The sequence below is a fragment of the Myxine glutinosa genome, unplaced genomic scaffold, assembly GCF_964187855.1.
Source record: "Myxine glutinosa unplaced genomic scaffold, kmMyxGlut1.1 SCAFFOLD_623, whole genome shotgun sequence".
Classification (NCBI taxonomy): domain Eukaryota; kingdom Metazoa; phylum Chordata; class Myxini; order Myxiniformes; family Myxinidae; genus Myxine; species Myxine glutinosa.
The window spans coordinates 38201-58012 of record NW_027616718.1 but is presented as its reverse complement, the minus strand read 5'-3'; the positions used below and the strand labels follow the sequence as shown (position 1 = coordinate 58012).

At 43.9% G+C, this 19812-nt stretch overlaps 1 protein-coding gene across 1 annotated transcript in view; it reads left to right on the top strand.

The window, feature by feature from the left end:
* The window catches only part of LOC144889054 (neuron navigator 2-like), a 64309-nt gene that overhangs the window by 30015 nt on the left and 14482 nt on the right, over positions 1–19812 (top strand). Inside the window, exons 7-8 of the mRNA XM_078768863.1 lie at positions 10846–10869; positions 11178–11252. Of these exons, the coding sequence (XP_078624989.1) occupies positions 10846–10869; positions 11178–11252 (99 nt within the window). The remainder of the gene's footprint in view (positions 1–10845; positions 10870–11177; positions 11253–19812) is intronic.

The window sequence follows — 19812 nt, the reverse complement described above, 5'->3', positions numbered from 1 at the left end:
TAGCACCTGCTCATTTATCTCCCTCTTTTTTTCTTTTTTTTTTAAGAACAATAGGTGACTATTGTAGATACAGAAACAAAATCAACTTTGCACAGCGCAAAAGGGTCGCATCACCATCCATATCCTTAGGAGAGCCATGATTGGTAGGTTTTGTGGCCTGCAATCGATGGCACTTCAAGTGGGTCGGCGTATTTGCGGTAATGCCAGTTGTTTGCCCTGAAAAGCACTGCATGCTATCCTAATCCTCTCTGGGACAATATAAGTAGGGTGGAGACGAGTGTGTGCAGGCGTAGTCGGTTCATAGAGTCTCTGCAGTTAATGGCAGGGACTGAAGACTGAAGGCCGCAGGATATGTTGTGGGTACCGTTGTCATTGCTTGTGTTTAAAATGTACGTACGGTACAAATATTCGGTGTGAAACGATATGAGTGACAAATTGCATTTGCTGATGATAATTTGACTGTTTACATCCAAAAATGTTTCTTCCCCAATTTTTATTTAATTGTCACGCTTGTTGTAATGGTAATTACACTTAAATGATTTTCCTGAAGTTTTATTAATATTCAATGAGCAAAATCAAATGTGCTGCCTAATATTTGCACTGCACACTATTTTTTAGAAACTGTCGATTGATTGATTAAATATTTGTGAAATTAAGAACTAGTCTTGCTCAGGTAGCTAGCTGGTGTTCATCTGCACCGGTGGACAGGTAGAACAATGGATGGAGTCTACAGGAAGATGTCTTATATTCAACAGAGATATTACAACTTTTCCTCCGACAAAGGGTAACGCCAGAAACGTCACCTCTCACTTGCTTTTAATGGCGGAAAGCATACCGAGATCAACAAAATCGAGGCTCATGGAAGCCTTTTTTACGCAAAGTCAAGGCTCATGGAAGAGCTGGATCACAGAACGGATCAGGATGCAACAGAACAAAAAAAAGAACATGAGAAAGAAAGGATGGGAAGCACCACCAGCAGGATTGAGAATCAAAATGGAGGTAGACTTGGACAAATAATGTATGTGGGGAAGAAAGAGTGTGAGGGGAGGACACAGTGGGTGGACACGATGTGTACAGAAGCAAACTAGGAGAGCACTTGGTAGAGCGCATTCCTCTGCCAGGCTGAACAGTTTCTGGTTTCTATCCCACTGATAGTCCAGATCTGGATTCGGACCTGAAGCAAAATCTGATCAGCTTGTTCTTGTCACCTAACCAACTCGTCCACCAAGTTTAGTTATAACTCGTCCATAACTTTTTTTAATATCATGTTATATATCGCTTTTCACCCTATCTCTCAATGGTGAAGTATCACTTTAAAATGAAATAATTCTCGTATCCGAATCTATATTCAGATTTTCACCCAAGTTGAACCAATTCTTCCTCGTCAGACACCCAACATGTCCACTAAGTTTTGTCCAAATCCGTCCACAACTTTTTGAGATATCTTGTTCACAAACAGACAGACAGGGGTGAAAACGTAACCTCCATTCACCTTTGGTGGCAGAGGTAATTATCCAGCAGAACAAACTGGAAAGTTGGAAAGAGCTGGGCTTGGAGAAGGTAAGGGAGGTTTATGGGGGTGGAAAATATCATGCTTTTGGATGGGGAATGATCAGAAATGGTGACCAGAGAAGAGCTGTTTTGAAGACCTGGAGGGAGGAATGCGATTGAAGAAAATGTGGAAGTTGGTTCCCCAGGTGGGAAAAAGAGGAATGAATGAGTGGAGTTGAGAAGTGAGTGATTCTAGATTTTGTGAGTTTCCACAGAAGGTGATTCTGATGAACCGTGTGAGCCCTGCAGGAACCTGGGGGTGACAGAGCATGGCAAGAACAGAAGGAGTAAGACCAGACAGGAGGCAGTAGAAAAGACCAAGAGACCACCGACCTGTCTGCGATGGGAAAGTGATAGGCCCATAGATTCAGCTTAATCGCAGTGGATTCCAATGATCTTGAAGGCCATGGTTGCCGTGGTGTCAAGTTGCGCAAGGTGTGAGGCAGGGGCACCAGATGAGAGGGGAGAGCAGTACTCCAAGCTGTGGATGAAGGCCTTGTAGGTGGATATGATTTCAGGTGTGCCAAGGAAATACTTTGCACGACGCAGGATGCTCGGTTTGCGACTCCGTTTGGAGACAACTTAGAAATGCGGTTTGCCCATGATAGATCATGGTGATAGTAAGACGCAAGAGTTTGGCGATTGAACTTCTTCAAGAGGATTGGCAGGAAAGTAGATGGGAGCGTTTGCCAGACATTTCTTTTCAGGTGGGAGTGACAGGTTTTTTTCATGTACAAGATCGAGGCTCGTGTAAGAGCTAACATTAATCACAAAAAAAACGGACACACAAAGCATACAATAAAGGGAGCAGCAGACAAGATGGGGAGAGAGAGGGAAGCACACAAGTACAACAGCAGAGAACAGGGACATCGGGAGATCTGTGGGAGGGAGAAGGCTTGGGGAGTTGGGGAATGGGAAAGGGGGGTGGGGGAAGGAGGGAGCGGAAAATCTGTCAGGATTGAAGAGGATTGGCAGGAAAGTAGATGGGAGCGTTTTCCAGATGGTCCTTTTCAGAGAGAAGTCAGTGTAAGATCTTTCAGGATTGAAGAGGATTGGCAGGGAAGTAGATGGGAGCGTTTGCCAGACATTCCTTTTCAGAGAGGAGTGAGAGTGTAAGATCTTTCAGGATTGAAGAGGATTGGCAGGGAAGTATCTCTATCTCTTCTGAAATCTCTATCTCTATCTCTTATCTCTATCTGAAAATCCTCTCTATCTCTTTGCTGATGACTCCACTCTCTGCCGCTCCATTCCTCTTCCCTCAGATCGGCAGTCTGCAGCCTCCTCACTCTCTGAAGACCTGGACAAAATCACAGACTGGTCAAACAAGTGGAACATGTCTTTCAATCCTGACAAATCTCACACTCTAACTATGTCTCTCCGAAAAGATCGACTGGACAACCCTCCCATCTACTTTCTCAACAATCCTCTCCAAGAAGTTCTGTCGCTCAAGCTTTTGGGTCTCACTATCTGCCATGATCTTTCTTGGGAAAACCACATTTCCAAGCTAGCCTCCAAAGCCAGTCGCCGACTGGGCATCCTCCGTCGTGCGAAGTTCTTCCTTGGCACACCTGAGCTCCTCACCACATTACAAGGCTTTCATCCGCAGCTCAATGGAATACTGATCTCCCCTCTGGGCTGGTGCTCCTGCCTCACACCTGGCTCGGCTTCACGCTGTTGAATCCAAAGCTTTCGGAATCATTGGAATCTCCCGCGATGAAGCTATCTCTGAAGGCCTTTCACTCACTCACCGCAGGCAGGTAGGTGGTCTTTCTGTCTTCTACCGACTCCTCTCCGGCCTTGCTCCCCCAGCGTTCTCTGTGCTCTGTCCCCCAAATATTCCTACAGGTCCCACAAGATCTGCCAGCAACCCTCTGATGGTTAAACTGCCGAAATCTCGGCTCTCTGCTCACCTTCACTCTTTCATTCCTCTTTTCTCCCGCCTCTGGAACAAACTCCCACACTCCCTTCAATCCCACTCCTCCCTCCAGGTCTTTAAAACAGCTGTTCACCACCATCTCTTATCTTCCCCCATCCAAAACCTTGATCTTTTCTACCCCCACTAATTCACCCCAGATCCACCTTGTTTGAAATTCCAACTTCTTTCCTGGAAGTCCTGGCAGCGTCCATATGTTTTATACCTCTCCTACCCCCCCCCCCCCCTTCCCATGCCTCCCCCCCAAAGCCCTCTCCCTCCCACAGATCTCTCGATGTCTCCATGTCTCTCGGTCCCTGCTCTCAAATGTTGTGTTTGTGTCCTTCCCCCTCTCTCCCCATCTTGTCTACCGCTCCCGATGTTATTTGTTTTATGTGTCTGTTTGTCTTTCTGTGTGATTAATGTTCGCTCTTTCACGAGCCTCGATCTTGTATACAAAAAAAAAAAAAAAAAAAAGTAGATGGGAGCGTTTGCCAGATGGTCCTTTTCAGAGAGGTGTGAGAGTGTAAGATCTGTCAGGATTGAAGAGGATTAGCAAGAAAGTAGATGGGAGCGTTTGCCAGACGGTCCTTTTCAGAGAGGTGTGAGAGTGTAAGATCTGTCAGGATTGAAGAGGATTGGCAGGGAAGTAGATGGGAGCGTTTGCCAGACGGTCCTTTTCAGAGAGGAGTGAGAGTGTAAGATCTATCAGGATTGAAGAGGATTAGCAGGAAAGTAGATGGGAGCGTTTGCCAGACGGTCCTTTTCAGAGAGGTGTGAGAGTGTAAGATCTGTCAGGATTGAAGAGGATTGGCAGGGAAGTAGATGGGAGCGTTTGCCAGGCATTCCTTTTCAGAGAGGAGTGAGAGTGTACGATTTGTCTGGATTGAAGAGGATTGGCAGGGAAGTAGATGGGAGCGTTTGCCAGACGGTCCTTTTCAGAGAGGAGTGAGAGTGTAAGATCTATCAGGATTGGCAGGAAAGTAGATAGGAGCGTTTGCCAGACGGTCCTTTTCAGAGAGGAGTGAGAGTGTAAGATCTATCAGGATTGGCAGGAAAGTAGATAGGAGCGTTTGCCAGACGGTCCTTTTCAGAGAGGAGTGAGAGTGTAAGATCTATCAGGATTAAAGAGGATTGGCAGGAAAGTAGATAGGAGCGTTTGCCAGACGGTCCTTTTCAGAGAGGAGTGAGAGTGTAAGATCTGTCAGAATTGAAGAGGATTGGCAGGGAAGTAGATGGGAGCGTTTGCCAGACGGTCCTTTTCAGAGAGGAGTGAGAGTGTAAGATCTATCAGGATTAAAGAGGATTGGCAGGAAAGTAGATAGGAGCGTTTGCCAGACGGTCCTTTTCAGATAGGAGTGAGAGTGTAAGATCTGTCAGAATTGAAGAGGATTGGCAGGGAAGTAAATGGGAGCGTTTGCCAGACGGTCCTTTTCAGAGAGGAGTGAGAGTGTAAGATCTATCAGGATTAAAGAGGATTGGCAGGAAAGTAGATAGGAGCGTTTGCCAGACGGTCCTTTTCAGAGAGGAGTGAGAGTGTAAGATCTGTCAGAATTGAAGAGGATTGGCAGGAAAGTAGATGGGAGCGTTTGCCAGACATTCCTTTTCAGAGAGGAGTGAGAGTGTAAGATCTGTCAGGATTAAGATCTGTCTTTGGTTCATCTTCAGCCACAGGAACATTTCCAACATGTCAGGGGTTTTGTGGTGCTCTGTTAAGAGAATGGGGACATACTTCAGGTCTTATTAAGTTGAACAGATGTTTCAAGGGTGCATTCATCTATCTTCTATCTATATAAAAAAAATACGCTTATTAACTTGCGAAAATCGTTTGGTCTTATGCGTTATTCTGTCTGTCTGTCTGTTTGTCTGTCAGTATGTCAGTCGCCTCCAGGTCACAATTTTCAACCAATCTTCACGAAACTTCACCAAATGGTGGAGTTGGTCATAAGCAAGAAAACTGTTGTGTTTGGGGTCAAAAGGTCAAATATGTCAACACAGGCCAAAGGTCACCAACTTTGTCAAATTTCTAAAATCCTCAATTTTTATCCGATTGACTTGAGATTTGAAGAAGATTTGCATATCTGGTCACTGAATTCAACCACCAATTATATTTAGGTCAACATAGGCCAAAAGGTCAACGTAGGCCTTTTTTTTTTTTTTTGTATACAGAGTCTTGGCTCGTGTAAGACCTAACAAATTTCTAAAATGCTCAATTTTCATCCAATTAATTTGAAATTTTAAGAGGATTTGCATATCTAAACACTGAATTCAACCACCAACTATTTTTGAGGTCAACATAGGCCAAAAGGTCAACATAGGCCAAATTTCTAAAATCCTCAATTTTCATGAACCGATTGACTTCAAATGTGAAGAGGACTTCTATCTTATATCTGCTTTTTGAGATATCCTGCGATGTATCATTTTTAGCCCCATCACTCAATGGTGAAGAATCACTTTAAAATTTTCAGATCCGGATCTTCACCAAAATCTAATAATTTAGTCCTTGTCACACACCCAATCTGTCCATCAAATTTAGTCTGAATCCATCCAAAACTTTTTGAGATATCGTGCTCACAGACAATCAAACCTTAGTTGGGAGGGCTAATTATGGACATTAAACTACCGGAAAGAATATAGCAGGCCTGGCATCAGTATGGCCACATCAGTAGCAGTACTGATTGTGCAAAATCATCCATGAAGCCTCTGCCAAGCAATACCAACAAAATGCTGAACAGATTGGCAAGGGACGATCGTTATGAAGCTGGATAGAAACTGATTTAATTGAAATTCAAACAGCACAACGCTCCGGCACCAGAGTGTAATGGCAATGTCGTTAGAAAATCCCCATGTTATCCCCCAAAAATGGCACGGATCATGGATCAATGGAACAGCACCTGCAACTAACTCAGAAAGGCAAAAATAATTTGCCACTTGGCATCACCATACAATTGCACAATCGATAACAAAAGTGAGTGAATGTGGTTAACCGCGTAGCTGCATGCCGCACACCACAAGGTGAATTCAGTGGCCGGAGCTAAATTGCGCACGGTTTCGGAAACTCCCTGTGGTCTGGTCAAGGGGAGTCTCCACTGGGAATATGTGGCAACACTTACATTCACACAAACTAAACAAACACTTCAACAAAACAAACGGAGAAAAGGAATGTACAAATTCTGTCCAATCAAATGCATGTGATCAATCATATGCTTTATGAAATTTGTTTTCGCCTGAGTGTACATAGCAGTGTGCTTTTGTGCTTACCAAGATTGATTTTACTTGGGCCTTCATTTTAATGGAAATCTTCTGTGCATGTCTGAATATTTCAGTGCTGGCTAAGCTATATCGTGTTTTATACAAGTCTATTTAAAGGTAAAGCTAAGCTATAAAATATTTATTACTACTACTACTACAACAACAACAACAACAACAACAACAACAACAACAACAACAACAACAACAACAACTACTACTACTACTACTACTACTACTACTACTACTACTACTACTACTACTACAATTACAACTACAACTACTATACTACTACTAATATACTACCATACAACTATACTACTACTATTTTACTACTACCCATGTTGTAGTATAATAGCTGCTGTGACCAATGTGACCTACTACAGCAGGATCCAACTACTTCAGTAGGATCCTGCTGTCATATACTACATACCTATATACTATACATATACTATATATACTATACTATACTATACTATAGTATACTATACTATATAGTATACAGTCATATACTATACATACATCATATACTACATACATACTTCAGTAGACACAAGTGTCACGCAGATACACTACAATACTACTACTATTATACGACTACTATACTACTACTACTATACTACTACTACTACTAATACTCGTACAACTACTACTACTACTACTATACTACAACTACTATACGACTACTACTACTACTACTACTACTACTACCACTACTACGACTACCACTACTACGACTACTTCCACTACCACTACTACTACTACTACTACCGTACTTCTTTAACAGCCTCAGTTATTCCTAAATGTGATTTGAGCAGATATTTACCCCCGCCAGAGGAGAGGGTATTGCATTTGGCTCTGTCTTTTTGTCTGCGCAGAACATGACTATGCTTTTCTCTGCAACCGTTGGTCCGATTGCCAATACGTTTTCAACATCGGAGCGCCTCTCCAGTATAATTTTTTTAATGATAATAATTAATGTCAAGGCTCATGTGTACGGGCGCCATCTTGGAAAAACCGAAAAACTTAATCTCTCATCATCAATTTGGATTCAGACCAGGTCATTCTACTCTAGACATGCTGCTTCTGCTGTCTCAACAATGGATGGAGGCCCTCAACGCCAAACTGGACATATCTCGTGTCTTCGAATCGGTCTGGCACCCAGCTCTGCTCACCAAACTCTCCTCCTATGGTATCCATGGAAATCTCCACGCATGGCTTGCGGACTTCCTCTCCGGTCGCAGTCAACGTGTCGCCCTGAATTGAACTCTCTCATCTCCCCTTCATGTTCAGGCTGGAGTTCCCCAAGGCAGTGTTCCGGGCCCTGTGCTTTTTTTTGGTCTTCATCAATGATCTTTCCGACTCTCTGGAAAATCATCTCCATCTCTTTGCTGATGACTCCACTCTCTGCGCTCCATATCTCAAGCCTCAGATCGGTAGGCAGCAGCTGACCTGGACAAAATCACAAACTGATCAAACAAGTGCAACAAGTCTTTCAATCCTGACAAATCTCACACTCTCACTTTGTCTCTCTGAAAAGACCATCTTGAAAACCCTCCCATCTACTTTTTCAACAATCCTCTCCGCATTCAACAATCCGCATTCTTCACCATTTTTTTGTCACTCAAGCTTTTGGGTCTCACTATTTGCCATGATCTTTCCTGGGAAAACCACATTTCAAATCTGGCCTCCAAAACGAGTCGCCGACTGGGCATCCTCCATCGTGCGAAGTCCTTCCTTGGCACACCTAAGCTCCTCACCACAAACAAGGCTTTCATCCGCAGCTCAATGGAATACTGTTCTCCCCTCTGGGCTGGTGCTCCTGCCTCACACCTAGCTCGACTTCACGCTGTTGAAACCAAAGCTTTCAGAATCATTGGAATCTCCCGCGATGAATCTGATTCTGAGGGCCTTTCACTCACTCACTGCAGGCAGGTTGGTGGTCTTTCTGCCTTCTACCGACTCCTCTCCGGCCTTGCTCCCCCAGCTCTGTATGTGCTCTGCCACCCAATTATTCCTGCAGGATGCACAAGATCTGCCAGCAATCCTCTTCTGGTGAAACTGCCAAAATCAAGACTCTCTGCTGACCTTCACTCTTTTTTTCCCACCTCTGGAACAAACCCCCTCACTCTCTTCAATCTTACTCCTCCCTCCAGATCTTTAAAACAGCTGTTCACCACCATCTCATATCTTCCCCCATCCAAAACCTTGATCTTTTCTACCCTCGTTAATACACCCCAAATCCACATCTTTCAATCTCCGACTTCATTCCTGAAATTCCTTGTAGTGTCAATTTGTTTTGTACCGTGTATCCCTATACCGATGGTGTTTTTGCAGTTCCAAATTTAAAGAGAAGATTTTATAGATTATTTATTACCTCCGCCAACAAAGGTGGATGGGGGTTGTTTCCACCCCTGTCTGTCTGTTTGTCCGGTCTGTCCGGTCGAAAAGTTTGTCTGTCCATTTGTGAACAAAATATCTCAAAACGTTGTGGAGGGATTCAGACGAAATTTGGCAGAGAGGTAGTGAATGTGACAAGGACGAAATTATTAGATTTTGGTGGAGATCCGTATTCGGATCCGGCTACTATAATTTTTTTAAGTGATTCTTCACCATTTTTATTTTTTTTTTTTCTTTTTGGTATACAAGACAGGCTCGTTGATTTGGAGATCTGGCAAAAAACGATACATAGCAGGATATCTCAAAAAGTTGTGGACGGATTTGGATGAAACCTGGTGGACCGGTTGAGTGTCTGACAAGGACGAATCGATTCAATTTTGGTGAAGATCTGAATATGGATTCGGATATGAGAATTATTTAATTTTTTAAGTGATTCTTCACCATTGGGAGATCGGGCCAAAAACGATACCTAGCGGGATATCTCAAAAAGTTATGGACGGATTTGGACGAAACTTGGTGGACAGGTTGTGTGTCTGACAAGGAAGAATCGATTCGATTTTGGTGAAGATCCGGATCCGGATTCAGCTAGTATAATTTTTTAGTGATTCTTCACCATTGAGTGATATGGCCAACCAGGCGGAGGTGTGCTCTCTACTGGGTGCCGTTCTGGTTACCCATTAATTATCCCCTTTTTTTTTCAATTTATTTATAATCCATGTGGGAAGTAATTGCAATGTGAGATACTTCAGTCAGTTTTAATAACTCATGCGATGCGGAAGATGTTATTAAATACATTCTGTCGATGTTTAACAAGTGATGAAGTGTAAATCTAAATTACGTCCAAAATTATCGGCGTCATGCCGTTGGGAGAGTTAATGGAGCCTGTCCTGGATGAGAATAATTTTTAATCAATGCATGGATGAAGGTGAGGGAATTAAACTCACTGCAGGGCACGGAATGCGTTGGCTTTGAGATATCTTAGTGTCAAGTTGCTCTGACGTTCTTTCAAATTTCTTAATAATAATTGACAAGTATTGTAATTTAGAAGACACGTATATTAAAATGGAGTGTACTCAGTTGTGATGGGATTTTAAACCATTAAATTTGCAAAACTTGTTTAATATATGGCCAATTCTTGCTGGAATAATCACATTATGGGGCCTCTAGCGACAACATTCGTTGATTTCAAACCAATCGGCGGTTCGATCGTCGCCATTACAACCCAGGAAAGAAAAGTTGGCTTTGGAAAACTTTGACCTTAAATTTTTACAGATGCTCGAGTGAAGGTGTATGTTCCAGATTCCAGTACCTGCACTCTATAGAGTGGAATGGCCTGTCTAATCCATTGTGCAAACAGTCGGCTCACTTGGCGCTTCCACAAGCCACCGTATTAACTCAACAAGCAAATTGTTTTTTTTGTTTTTTTTTAAGCTGATCTCTTGGGGAGGGGGGGGGGGGGAGGGAGTGGAAAGCTTAAATGTCTCCTTGCTCGTTTTGGAGCCATTTATATTTTCCAGGTCAACAGAGCGTAAAAGCCTCCGCCCTCCCTCCTATTGTCTAATGGTATTTGGGACATTTGGCTCAGGATCTGGGTGGTGCCTCAGTGATCTCAGGCCTCACTATTTGGATGGGGAAACAAAATGGTGTGACTGGAAAATTCTGTGTCAGCGAGCTTTTCCTTCATTATTCTAACTATTTTGTTGTTGTTGTTGTTGTTGTTGTTATTGTTGCAGACGGATGAGAAATCTGTTTCTGAGGTAAGTGTTTGCTTGGCACGCATCTGTGTAAAAAGAGAAGAAATTAAACAAAAATACCATCGTTACCGTACTTTTTATGACAGGTTTCAATATCCAAATTATCTTCAAGCAGTTCTCCCAGTTAGAGTGACGTATGGTGGACATTGACGTTAACATTGTTGAGCAAATGAAACAAAGTGTGTCCAGACTTTTTACGATGTGTCAAAATATATCCAAATTCTCTTGAGCTCTCCTACATATGGTGACGTTTGATGGACATTAAGATGACACATTGCTCTTTGTACTGTTCTTTATCCTCCCTCGCTCAGATGAAGAAGCTCCGGAGAGAATTGGATGCATCGCAGGAGAAAGTGGCCACTCTGACAGCACAGCTGACTACCAACGTGAGTGATCGTATGAGGATGCTGGAGATCTTAGAGGAAAAAAAATGAGTCCAAAGTTGCAAGTAAAGAGGCCAATCAGCCAGATAACATACAAAAGAATAATACTACAATGGTTGCAAATGTCGAGGAGATAATGCTGAGAGCGAAGTTGTTGAGCTTCGGCTGTTTTTGGAAAGCTGTCTACATCCACGATGATGAATATATTGGTGCTCATTTCCAAAGTATACCTTCTTTGAAATTATTTTTGCTTCATCCCCTATTTTTTTGCAACATTGGCTTTGTCCTAAGCTGGAATCTGTTTCAATCACACACTTTTGGTATCCTAGTGTTCTGCCTGAAAGGCAGGCCCAATCCTGCTGAGGCAGTCTCTTGGCAAGTGTTATGATGGGTGGTTTGTCGCTGCCTTCCCACGCATCAACATTGTTGTTGCTCTTTAACGGCCACTATTATTCCACCTTGTGGGATCGGCCGGGGGGAAGCTTGGCCCAAGTCTTTCACGAACCGGCCTGGCCAGACCTGACATTCGCCTAGTTAGGGCAGGAATTTGGAATTTGGCCATGGTGCCAGCGATACTTGCTGGAATCCCAGGTATCTTTGTGAAGGACACCATATGGGATCTTTAATGTCCACCTATCCATGCTGGCAGACGGGACTCATGGTTTAACGTCCATCGGAGGGATGGCACACACATTGATGAATCACCCTGCCTGTGAAACACCGAACTGACTGTTTATAGCTCGGTTGGGATTTGAATCCAGACAAGACAGCTTCGAGGCAAGTGTGCGTACCTCTCGGCCATCCTGTCAGCCCCTTCCCAGGTATCAACATAGACATCTTAAATACAATCAACAGACTTAGTAGCGTTATGGTGAGAGCATCCACGGCGAGTTTGGAATGTTGGCGTTTCAAACCAAAAAAGTCTTACCATCTTACTATAATTCACCAAATGTCCGTCCGTCCGTTCGAAGGTACCGCAAAAACGGCTGAACCGATCGCAACGATATTTTGGGTGGGTAATCCTGGGACCCCCTGAAGTAAAATAGGCTATATTGTTTTTCCAATTTTTCCAAGTTTTCCAATTTTACAGTTTTTCCAAACACGATGGAATAATATTTACCGATATGAACAGTGGTGTGGCTTTTGTTGAAATTCTACAAATACTGTTTAGATTTTTATGAGAATTGCGAACCTGCGGCGAATGCGGACAGATGGACAGATGATGGCAATGCGCGGGTTTCATAATATCCCAATACAACTGTCATTAAATCGTAATGTTAAATCGTTAAACGTTAATCGTGTTAATCGTTTTGTTAAAGTATCAATTGATGATTGGAATTGAGTGAATACAATTACGATTTTGAATTCGTAATTGTGTTCACCCAACCGTACGGAACTTCACATCAGGATTTAAATATTTGTTTATGTCACGAATGTTGTTAAAAGTTTATTTTTTATATTAATGTTATTTAATTTGTGATTGGAGTTATGCTGTTTGGAATGAAAAAAGAGGTATCGAGTTCAAGTGAATGACGAAATGCCGTGATGGTTTCTACTTTCTAAGCATGAATTCATGGATCACCTTAAATGCAGATTCGCCATTGACTGGGTATGGAACACACATACCTAACGGCTACGTTTTTCATGGAAGTCCTTCACGAACTTGCTGTCCATGTCTGACGTGCGACTGAAGGTGCTACAGGAATGTGGAATTTATTGGTTTCATGCTTTAGCATTCGCCGTTTCTGCATTGTCTGTTTGCTTCTGGCCTCCCACCCATGCATAGCACGGGTACCTCACTCGTGGTGCTTAATACCAAAATCTATTTTAAATGGTGCACGCTACTTCCTTGCTTGATTCTCAGCATATGAAAGGATAGAGGACAGACAAACAACCATAGGTTGGCAATCATAGTGCAGGCTTTGATCGGCATCTTGGCCTCCTCTGGTGTTGAAGTTCCCTGCGAGGAACATCTATCTATAATTCCAGTAATCTCTGTGTGTGTGTGTGTGTGTGTGTGTGTGTCTGTGTGTGTGTGTGTGTGTTTGTCTGTGACCGCTGTTTCTCGACAACTACCGGTCCGATATACTTGAAACTTGCCAGGTATATTGCTGGGGACCCGAGGATGTGCCTTTTCAAGGTTTGAAATTAATCGGACAAGTAGTTACCGAGCTATGTCCAAAAAACGATTCAACCAATCAGAGAGCAGCGAGCTATCACGTGTGCCGAACGTGGCGAACAGACTCTGCCTCGGACGGCACATTTGAGAGCGTATTCATTTATTTCACGTTGGCAAACTATGTTGGCGTTAAACTATGTTTTAAAACTAATTAAAACTACTTTGCGATTCATCGTAACTGCGATTCGTAACTGCCGTTCGCTTTGGCTTTGCGAATGGACCAAATCATTTCATGTAAATAGAGGGGGGGGATTGTCACCGTACTCGCAAGCCGTTCGCTTTGGACCAAACCATTTCATGTAAATAGAGGGGGGGGATATAATTTTAGATATAGATATAGTACGGGCATGCCCTAGTATATTAAAATGTGAGTAGACTACTCCTCCCCCTTCCCCCTCCCCCCCACAGCCCCGACACACACACACACACACACACACACACACACACACACACACACACACACACACACACACACACACACACACACACACACACACATATCAGAACAGAATAGGTGCTGAAACTTCTCAGATGAGAGGACAAGGTGGAGGAAAGTACTGCCAAAAAAAACAATTGGTAACAGCCATGTTAAATGTCAATACCTAAAAGTGTTGGCCGAAACGTCTCCCAGTCTAAACTTAAGGCCATGTGCCGGTCAATGAAGACTGCTCAACACATGACCTCCAAACATTATTTCTTTAATCTGCCTCTGTCCTAGCTGAGCCTTTTGCTCTACAAAGGTGAGGCCTATGGACAATCAAAAATGTGTGCATTAAGAGAGTACAACTATAGTGATGTATCAGCACCAGCACCTACATATGGTGAAGGAGAGAGCTTATCTGGGTGTAACTGGGGATCTTACAATTCATCATTTGTCACTGCTATTCAAACGCACAATCATTTGCAGTGGTTTTATATACTCATCGTGAAATATGTCACTGGTCACACTGGGCGGGCACTTTTGAAGTTAACGAAGCATACGATTCTTATTAAAATGAAATTAATGACGCACGATAAGTGAAGTCAGAAAAATGACATGATACTTCAACAGACCACCCATTCGTGAAGGAAACTTGTTTGCACCATTTGGTGAACTTGTTTTTTTTTTGTATACTGGGTTAAGGCTCATGGAAGAGCTAGAACACTGAATGGATCAGGATGCAACAGAGCAAAAGGAACAGCAGAGAGAGGGGGAAACACCAATAGCAGGGTTGAAGGACAAAATAGAGGGAGACTTGGACAAATAAATAGGTGTGGGGAGGAATGAGAGGTACGGAAGGACGCATGGGGTGGACAAGGTGGATGCAGAAGCAAACTTTCAGGAAGGAAAACTGGTAATTTGGAAGGTGTGTGTGGGGGTGGGGGAGACTGAGTGGAGAGTTATGGGGGGGGGGGGGAGGTAGAAGAGATCGTAGTTTTGGATGGGGGTGATCTCTGAGATGGTGGTGAACATATTTGTTCTTTATTCCTTTGCAGTAAAGTTGTCACTTCCCAGTTAAGCATTTTATACCTGGCAGAATGATATAGGGGTATGTGTGCTCACCTCTGAGCTGGCTTGCATGGATTTGAATGTCGACCCAGCTATAAACTGTCATCCTCGTGTTTTGCATCAATGTGTGTGCCATTCCCGAGATGGATGTTAAGCTGCGTGTCCCGTCTGCTCGCTTTGTTTTTTTTGGGAGACGTTAATTATCCCATGGCATCCTTCATGAAGAGTAGGTGAGTTTTCACCGACACCCTAAACAAATTCCAAATTCCTGGACGTTCAGTCGAGTATCCTGCATCGGAATGCTGACCCGTCCAAAATAGGGTCTGGCATAGAAATGCTTCAAAACCGATCCTGATTTGCTCTGAAAAGTGTCGGGCCCTTAATTAATTAATTAATTAATTAGAGGGTTTTGTTCATTTAAGATTGCTGCTTTGTCTGCTTTTGTTTTCATGTTGTCTTAATGCCTGTAGTATTTGGAATTGCAGAAAATATCTGAAGACGAAAATGCTTGTCATGTTTACTTAAACAAATTTCAACACTGGCATTTTCTTGAATATGAAAATACTGACAGTATAGTTATTATACCTGTTACGGCCTGAAGCACACCAAGCCAAGCCTTCAATCACACCGGCTTTATTTATGGGTTATCACACTTAAAATCTATTCCTACACATAAAACAAAGAAGGGAGAAGAGAGGGAAAAACCAGAGTCGGCCAGCACGAGAGGGTAGGAGTAGGCAGGTCCAAGAGTAGGCCCCAAGGTAGGCCCCCAGTGCAAGCCCAGCGGTAGGCCCCAATGCCGGCCCAGCGGTAGGCCCCAATGCCGGCCCAGCAGTAGGCCCCAATGCAGGCCCAGCAGTCGGCCCCAATGCAGGCCCAGCAGTCGGCCCCAATGCAGGCCCAGCAGTCGGCCCCAATGCAGGCCCAGCAGTCGGCCCCAATGCAGGCCCAGCAGTCGGCCCCAATGCAGGCCCAGCAGTCGGCCCCAGTGCAGGGCCAGCAGTCGGCCCCAGTGCAGGCCCAGCAGTCGGCCCCAATGCAGGCCCAGCAGTCGGCCCAATGCAGGCCCAGCAGTAGGCCCAGCGGTAGCAAGAGTTTAATTCAAGCCAACCGTCAGGTACAGCGGTGGCCGCAGGGGTGGATCCAGCACAAGGCAACCTTCAGGTACAGAGGTGGCCGCAGGGGTGGATCCAGCACAAGTCAACCTTCAGGTACCGAGGTGGCCGCAGGGATTGATCCAGCACAAGGCAACCTTCAGGTACAGAGGTGGCCGCAGGGGTGGATCCGGCACAAGCCAACCGTCAGGTACAGAGGTGGCCGCAGGGGTGGATCCGGCACAAGTCAACTTTCAGGTACCGAGGTGGCCGCAGGGGTTGATCCGGCACAACCTTCAGGTGGAGAGATTTCCGCTGAAAACTCTACAAGCACACGAAAAGGCACTCCTCCATGAGGCCTCTTCCAAAATGGCCACTCTCCCTCCTCTGAATCACCTTCCTGGCCCCTCCCCAGTCCCCTGCCCTACAGCCAATCATAGGCTTTATACACATGGACCAAACCACTTGGTATAACTCACGGGGGGGGGAGGAGGAAGAAGAAAAGAAAGGTCACAGACCGTAACAATACTGAAGCCATTGAGAGGAGAGAAAGCAAAAGCCCATCTTTGTCTGCTGTTTGTCATCAAATTGGTGGGATTGGAGGATACGGAAACAATATTTTCCAGCTTTAATTGAAAATCACAGCTCGAGATATGGACCATATGTGTATTTTGCACACGTGGGGAAAAGGGGGAGAGGGGTTCATCAGTTCACACATGGTGAACACAGGTGTGTGGGAGAAATGGATCGGGGCATATTCCATGTGTTTCGTCATGATTGTCCATGTAGGAGTATCAGCATATTTATTAAAAACTAGTGGAAGACCGTGGTAAAAATACCACAATATAAAAATAAAAAAAATGGAAGCCTTTTCTTCTTGGGCTGGGTGAAAGAGCTAGCTCAAAAATGGGAGGTTGGATATTTATTAACGTTAAGAAAAAAATTTTGGGAGCGATCGAGGCAGCAATCTGTTGCCTATACACCACCCGGGTTCAATTTTTCTGTCTGATTGAAAAGGTTTTTATTTTCCCATATGTTTGGATTAATTTGAAGCAACATTTACTTCATAACTTTTTTGCTTTCCGTGGAACGTTTCTGTGTTTCAGGGTGCGACAGACATACAGACAGCATTAGCTTAATACATGTACATACATATTCTCGTCTGGGATGTATGTGGCAAGGTGATTACGTGATTACCTTGGCTTGGCAAATTACCTTGGCTACAAACAAAAAGAGGTAACATCGACATGGTAAAAGTTGATGTTAACAACTTTACCATATTCAAAGAGTCCTCTTATTTCATACCCATACCTATTTATTTTGTGGTATATATTGAGTTTTCCTGCTGTATTTTCCTTAAACATCCACTTTTTTCTGCCCTATCGTTTTCTTCCCTAAATTTTTTTTCACTAATCCATCAAATATGTAACATGAATTTATATTGTTCAAATGTTACAAAATGAAACCATAATGGACATTGCTATGGAAATCAATCCATGATCCAGAATTGGATCGCTACTATGCGATAGCTTTTGTACCTGCCATTCAACTCATGTCCTAAAGAAGAGAAGAAAAAGGTAGAAGACACTCAACATGGCAAAATCATGTCCTAGATTTTCTTGGATGCAGTCAATGGAATCCTGCTAATGGACTATTTGCCTCACCAAACAGGTCGGTGGGCTCTCTATCTTCAACCAACTCCTTTCTGGCCTTGCACCCTCTGCTCCTTCCATGTTTTGCCCCCCCCTACCCCCTCCTCCAGGTTTATGCTGTGCGCATGTGTTCCACCATCAACCTCCTTTTGGTGAAACTCCAAAAATCCATAATCACTGCTCACCTCCCCTCATTTGTTCCTCTTTTTTCCCCCCACCTGTGGGACCAAATTCCACGTCCTCTTCAAGCTATTTTCCCTCTTGGCCTTCAAGACAGCTGTTCACCACCATCTCAGATCAGCTCTCATCCCAAACCATGATCTTTTCTAACCCCGTTAAATCCCCCCCCTCCCTCCCACCGCCATCCCAAGCTCACCTCCTCCCAAATTTCCAGTTTTTCCTTCCTGACAGTTTGCGTTTTCAGCTATATGAAACGGACATGAATATCAGCGTTTCAAACATGAAACTATCCATCTTGTCCACCCCATGTGTCCTCCTGTACCCCTTGGTCCTCCACATTTCCCTTATTTATCCAAGTCTCTCTCTATTTTGACCTCCAACCCTGCCTTTTTGCCCCTTATCCCACTCCCCCCCCCCCCCCCCCCACACCTTTTTCTCCTGTTGCTTTTGTTTTTTTGCATCCAGATCCATGCAGTGTTCAAGCTCTTCCATGAGTCTTGACTGTATACAAAATAAAAATCACTGTGGAATATCATTCCAGCCTCATGCAAAAATTGAGGCAGGGCATTGAGGAGATGCAACGAGAGGTATTTACCGAAGACGTACTCCTCATTCAGGCCAATGCACCTGTGTGCAAGGCCTCTATATTGTGCAGCCTGACATTCCTGACTGGCTTTGAAATGCTTCTCCCTGTGCAACCAAATAGTGACTATTATCGGTTTGGACATTTGAGGTCCCACCGGCATGCCTGCCGACAAGAAGGAAATGACTGAAGAAACCGAAACATAGTCCAGAGAGCAATCTGAAAACTTTTATTTTACTGGCATAGACAGTTTTCATGACAAATGGAGCAAAATGCTTTGAAAGTAAAGGGACGCTATCATGAAAATGACAAAGCTCCACTTCTAGAAATGTTGTAAGTATCTCATTTGTTGAGCAGTTTCAATTATCCCCACATATATCCCATCTTTTTGTGACAGTAGCTATACTACTATCAAACATGACTTCAATTTTGGCCTAAACAATGCAGAAATCAAGAAAATGACCAAAAATCAGGACCTCAAAAATGAGGTCAAGAGATCTTGGAAGCTGAAGAGCATCGAAATTGTACCAGTGATAATTGGAGCAACAGGAATGATGAAGAACCCGCTTATTTGATTTTTATTTATTTTATTTTTTTTGAGATGTAGGACATGAGCTTCACATGAGCTATGTGAAGCCGTGTAACGCACTCAGCATCATTGTGGGATTTTGCACCTATACGTATACTCGTATAGTTGCAAAAGACATTACTCTCCATCTAACCTGCAATTCCTCCACAGTGCGTTCCATGGCTTCTCCCGATAGTATGCTATTTTACATGTTGCCGCACCACGGCCTGTAGCAGGCTGCTTCCTCTAGGTGGGAAATCGACTCTTTGAAGCTGTTTTCATAATGCCGAAGCAATTTCAGGAGGATGGGAGGAGGAGCGATTCAACCAGCTCAAGTGATCCTGCCTGTGCTTGTTTAACTTGTTATTGCAATAAAAGCATGTTGCGTTCATCTCTTGGCTTTAGTCCTATTGCACTTTACACAAATATTTGTGCTTTAGATTTATTGGAATGAGGGAGCTGCTGCTGTGTGATTATTAGCAGGAGGTGATACGGACGGCATTGGGGGAGTTAAAGATATTTTGAGTCGAAAAGCAAAAGCAAGGGCTAAGAAAGCAAAAGAGAAAATTTGGAGGAAAGGCCTGGGGAGGTGTGAGGGTGGTGGGTGTTGCGAAGACAGTTGGTGAAAATCCGAACTCATCGTGCGTGTCATGCAATGACTGCAGCGGGATGCGTTGGGGAGAAATGATGCTCACGGGAAAGCGAGAATAGCGACAGATGATTGTCATCTTGCAGGTGTGGAGAGTATTCCATACTGAATGGCTGTTTGATTCAATTGCAGGGAGTGTTAGTGCAACCGTGCCTGTGCATGAGAGGGA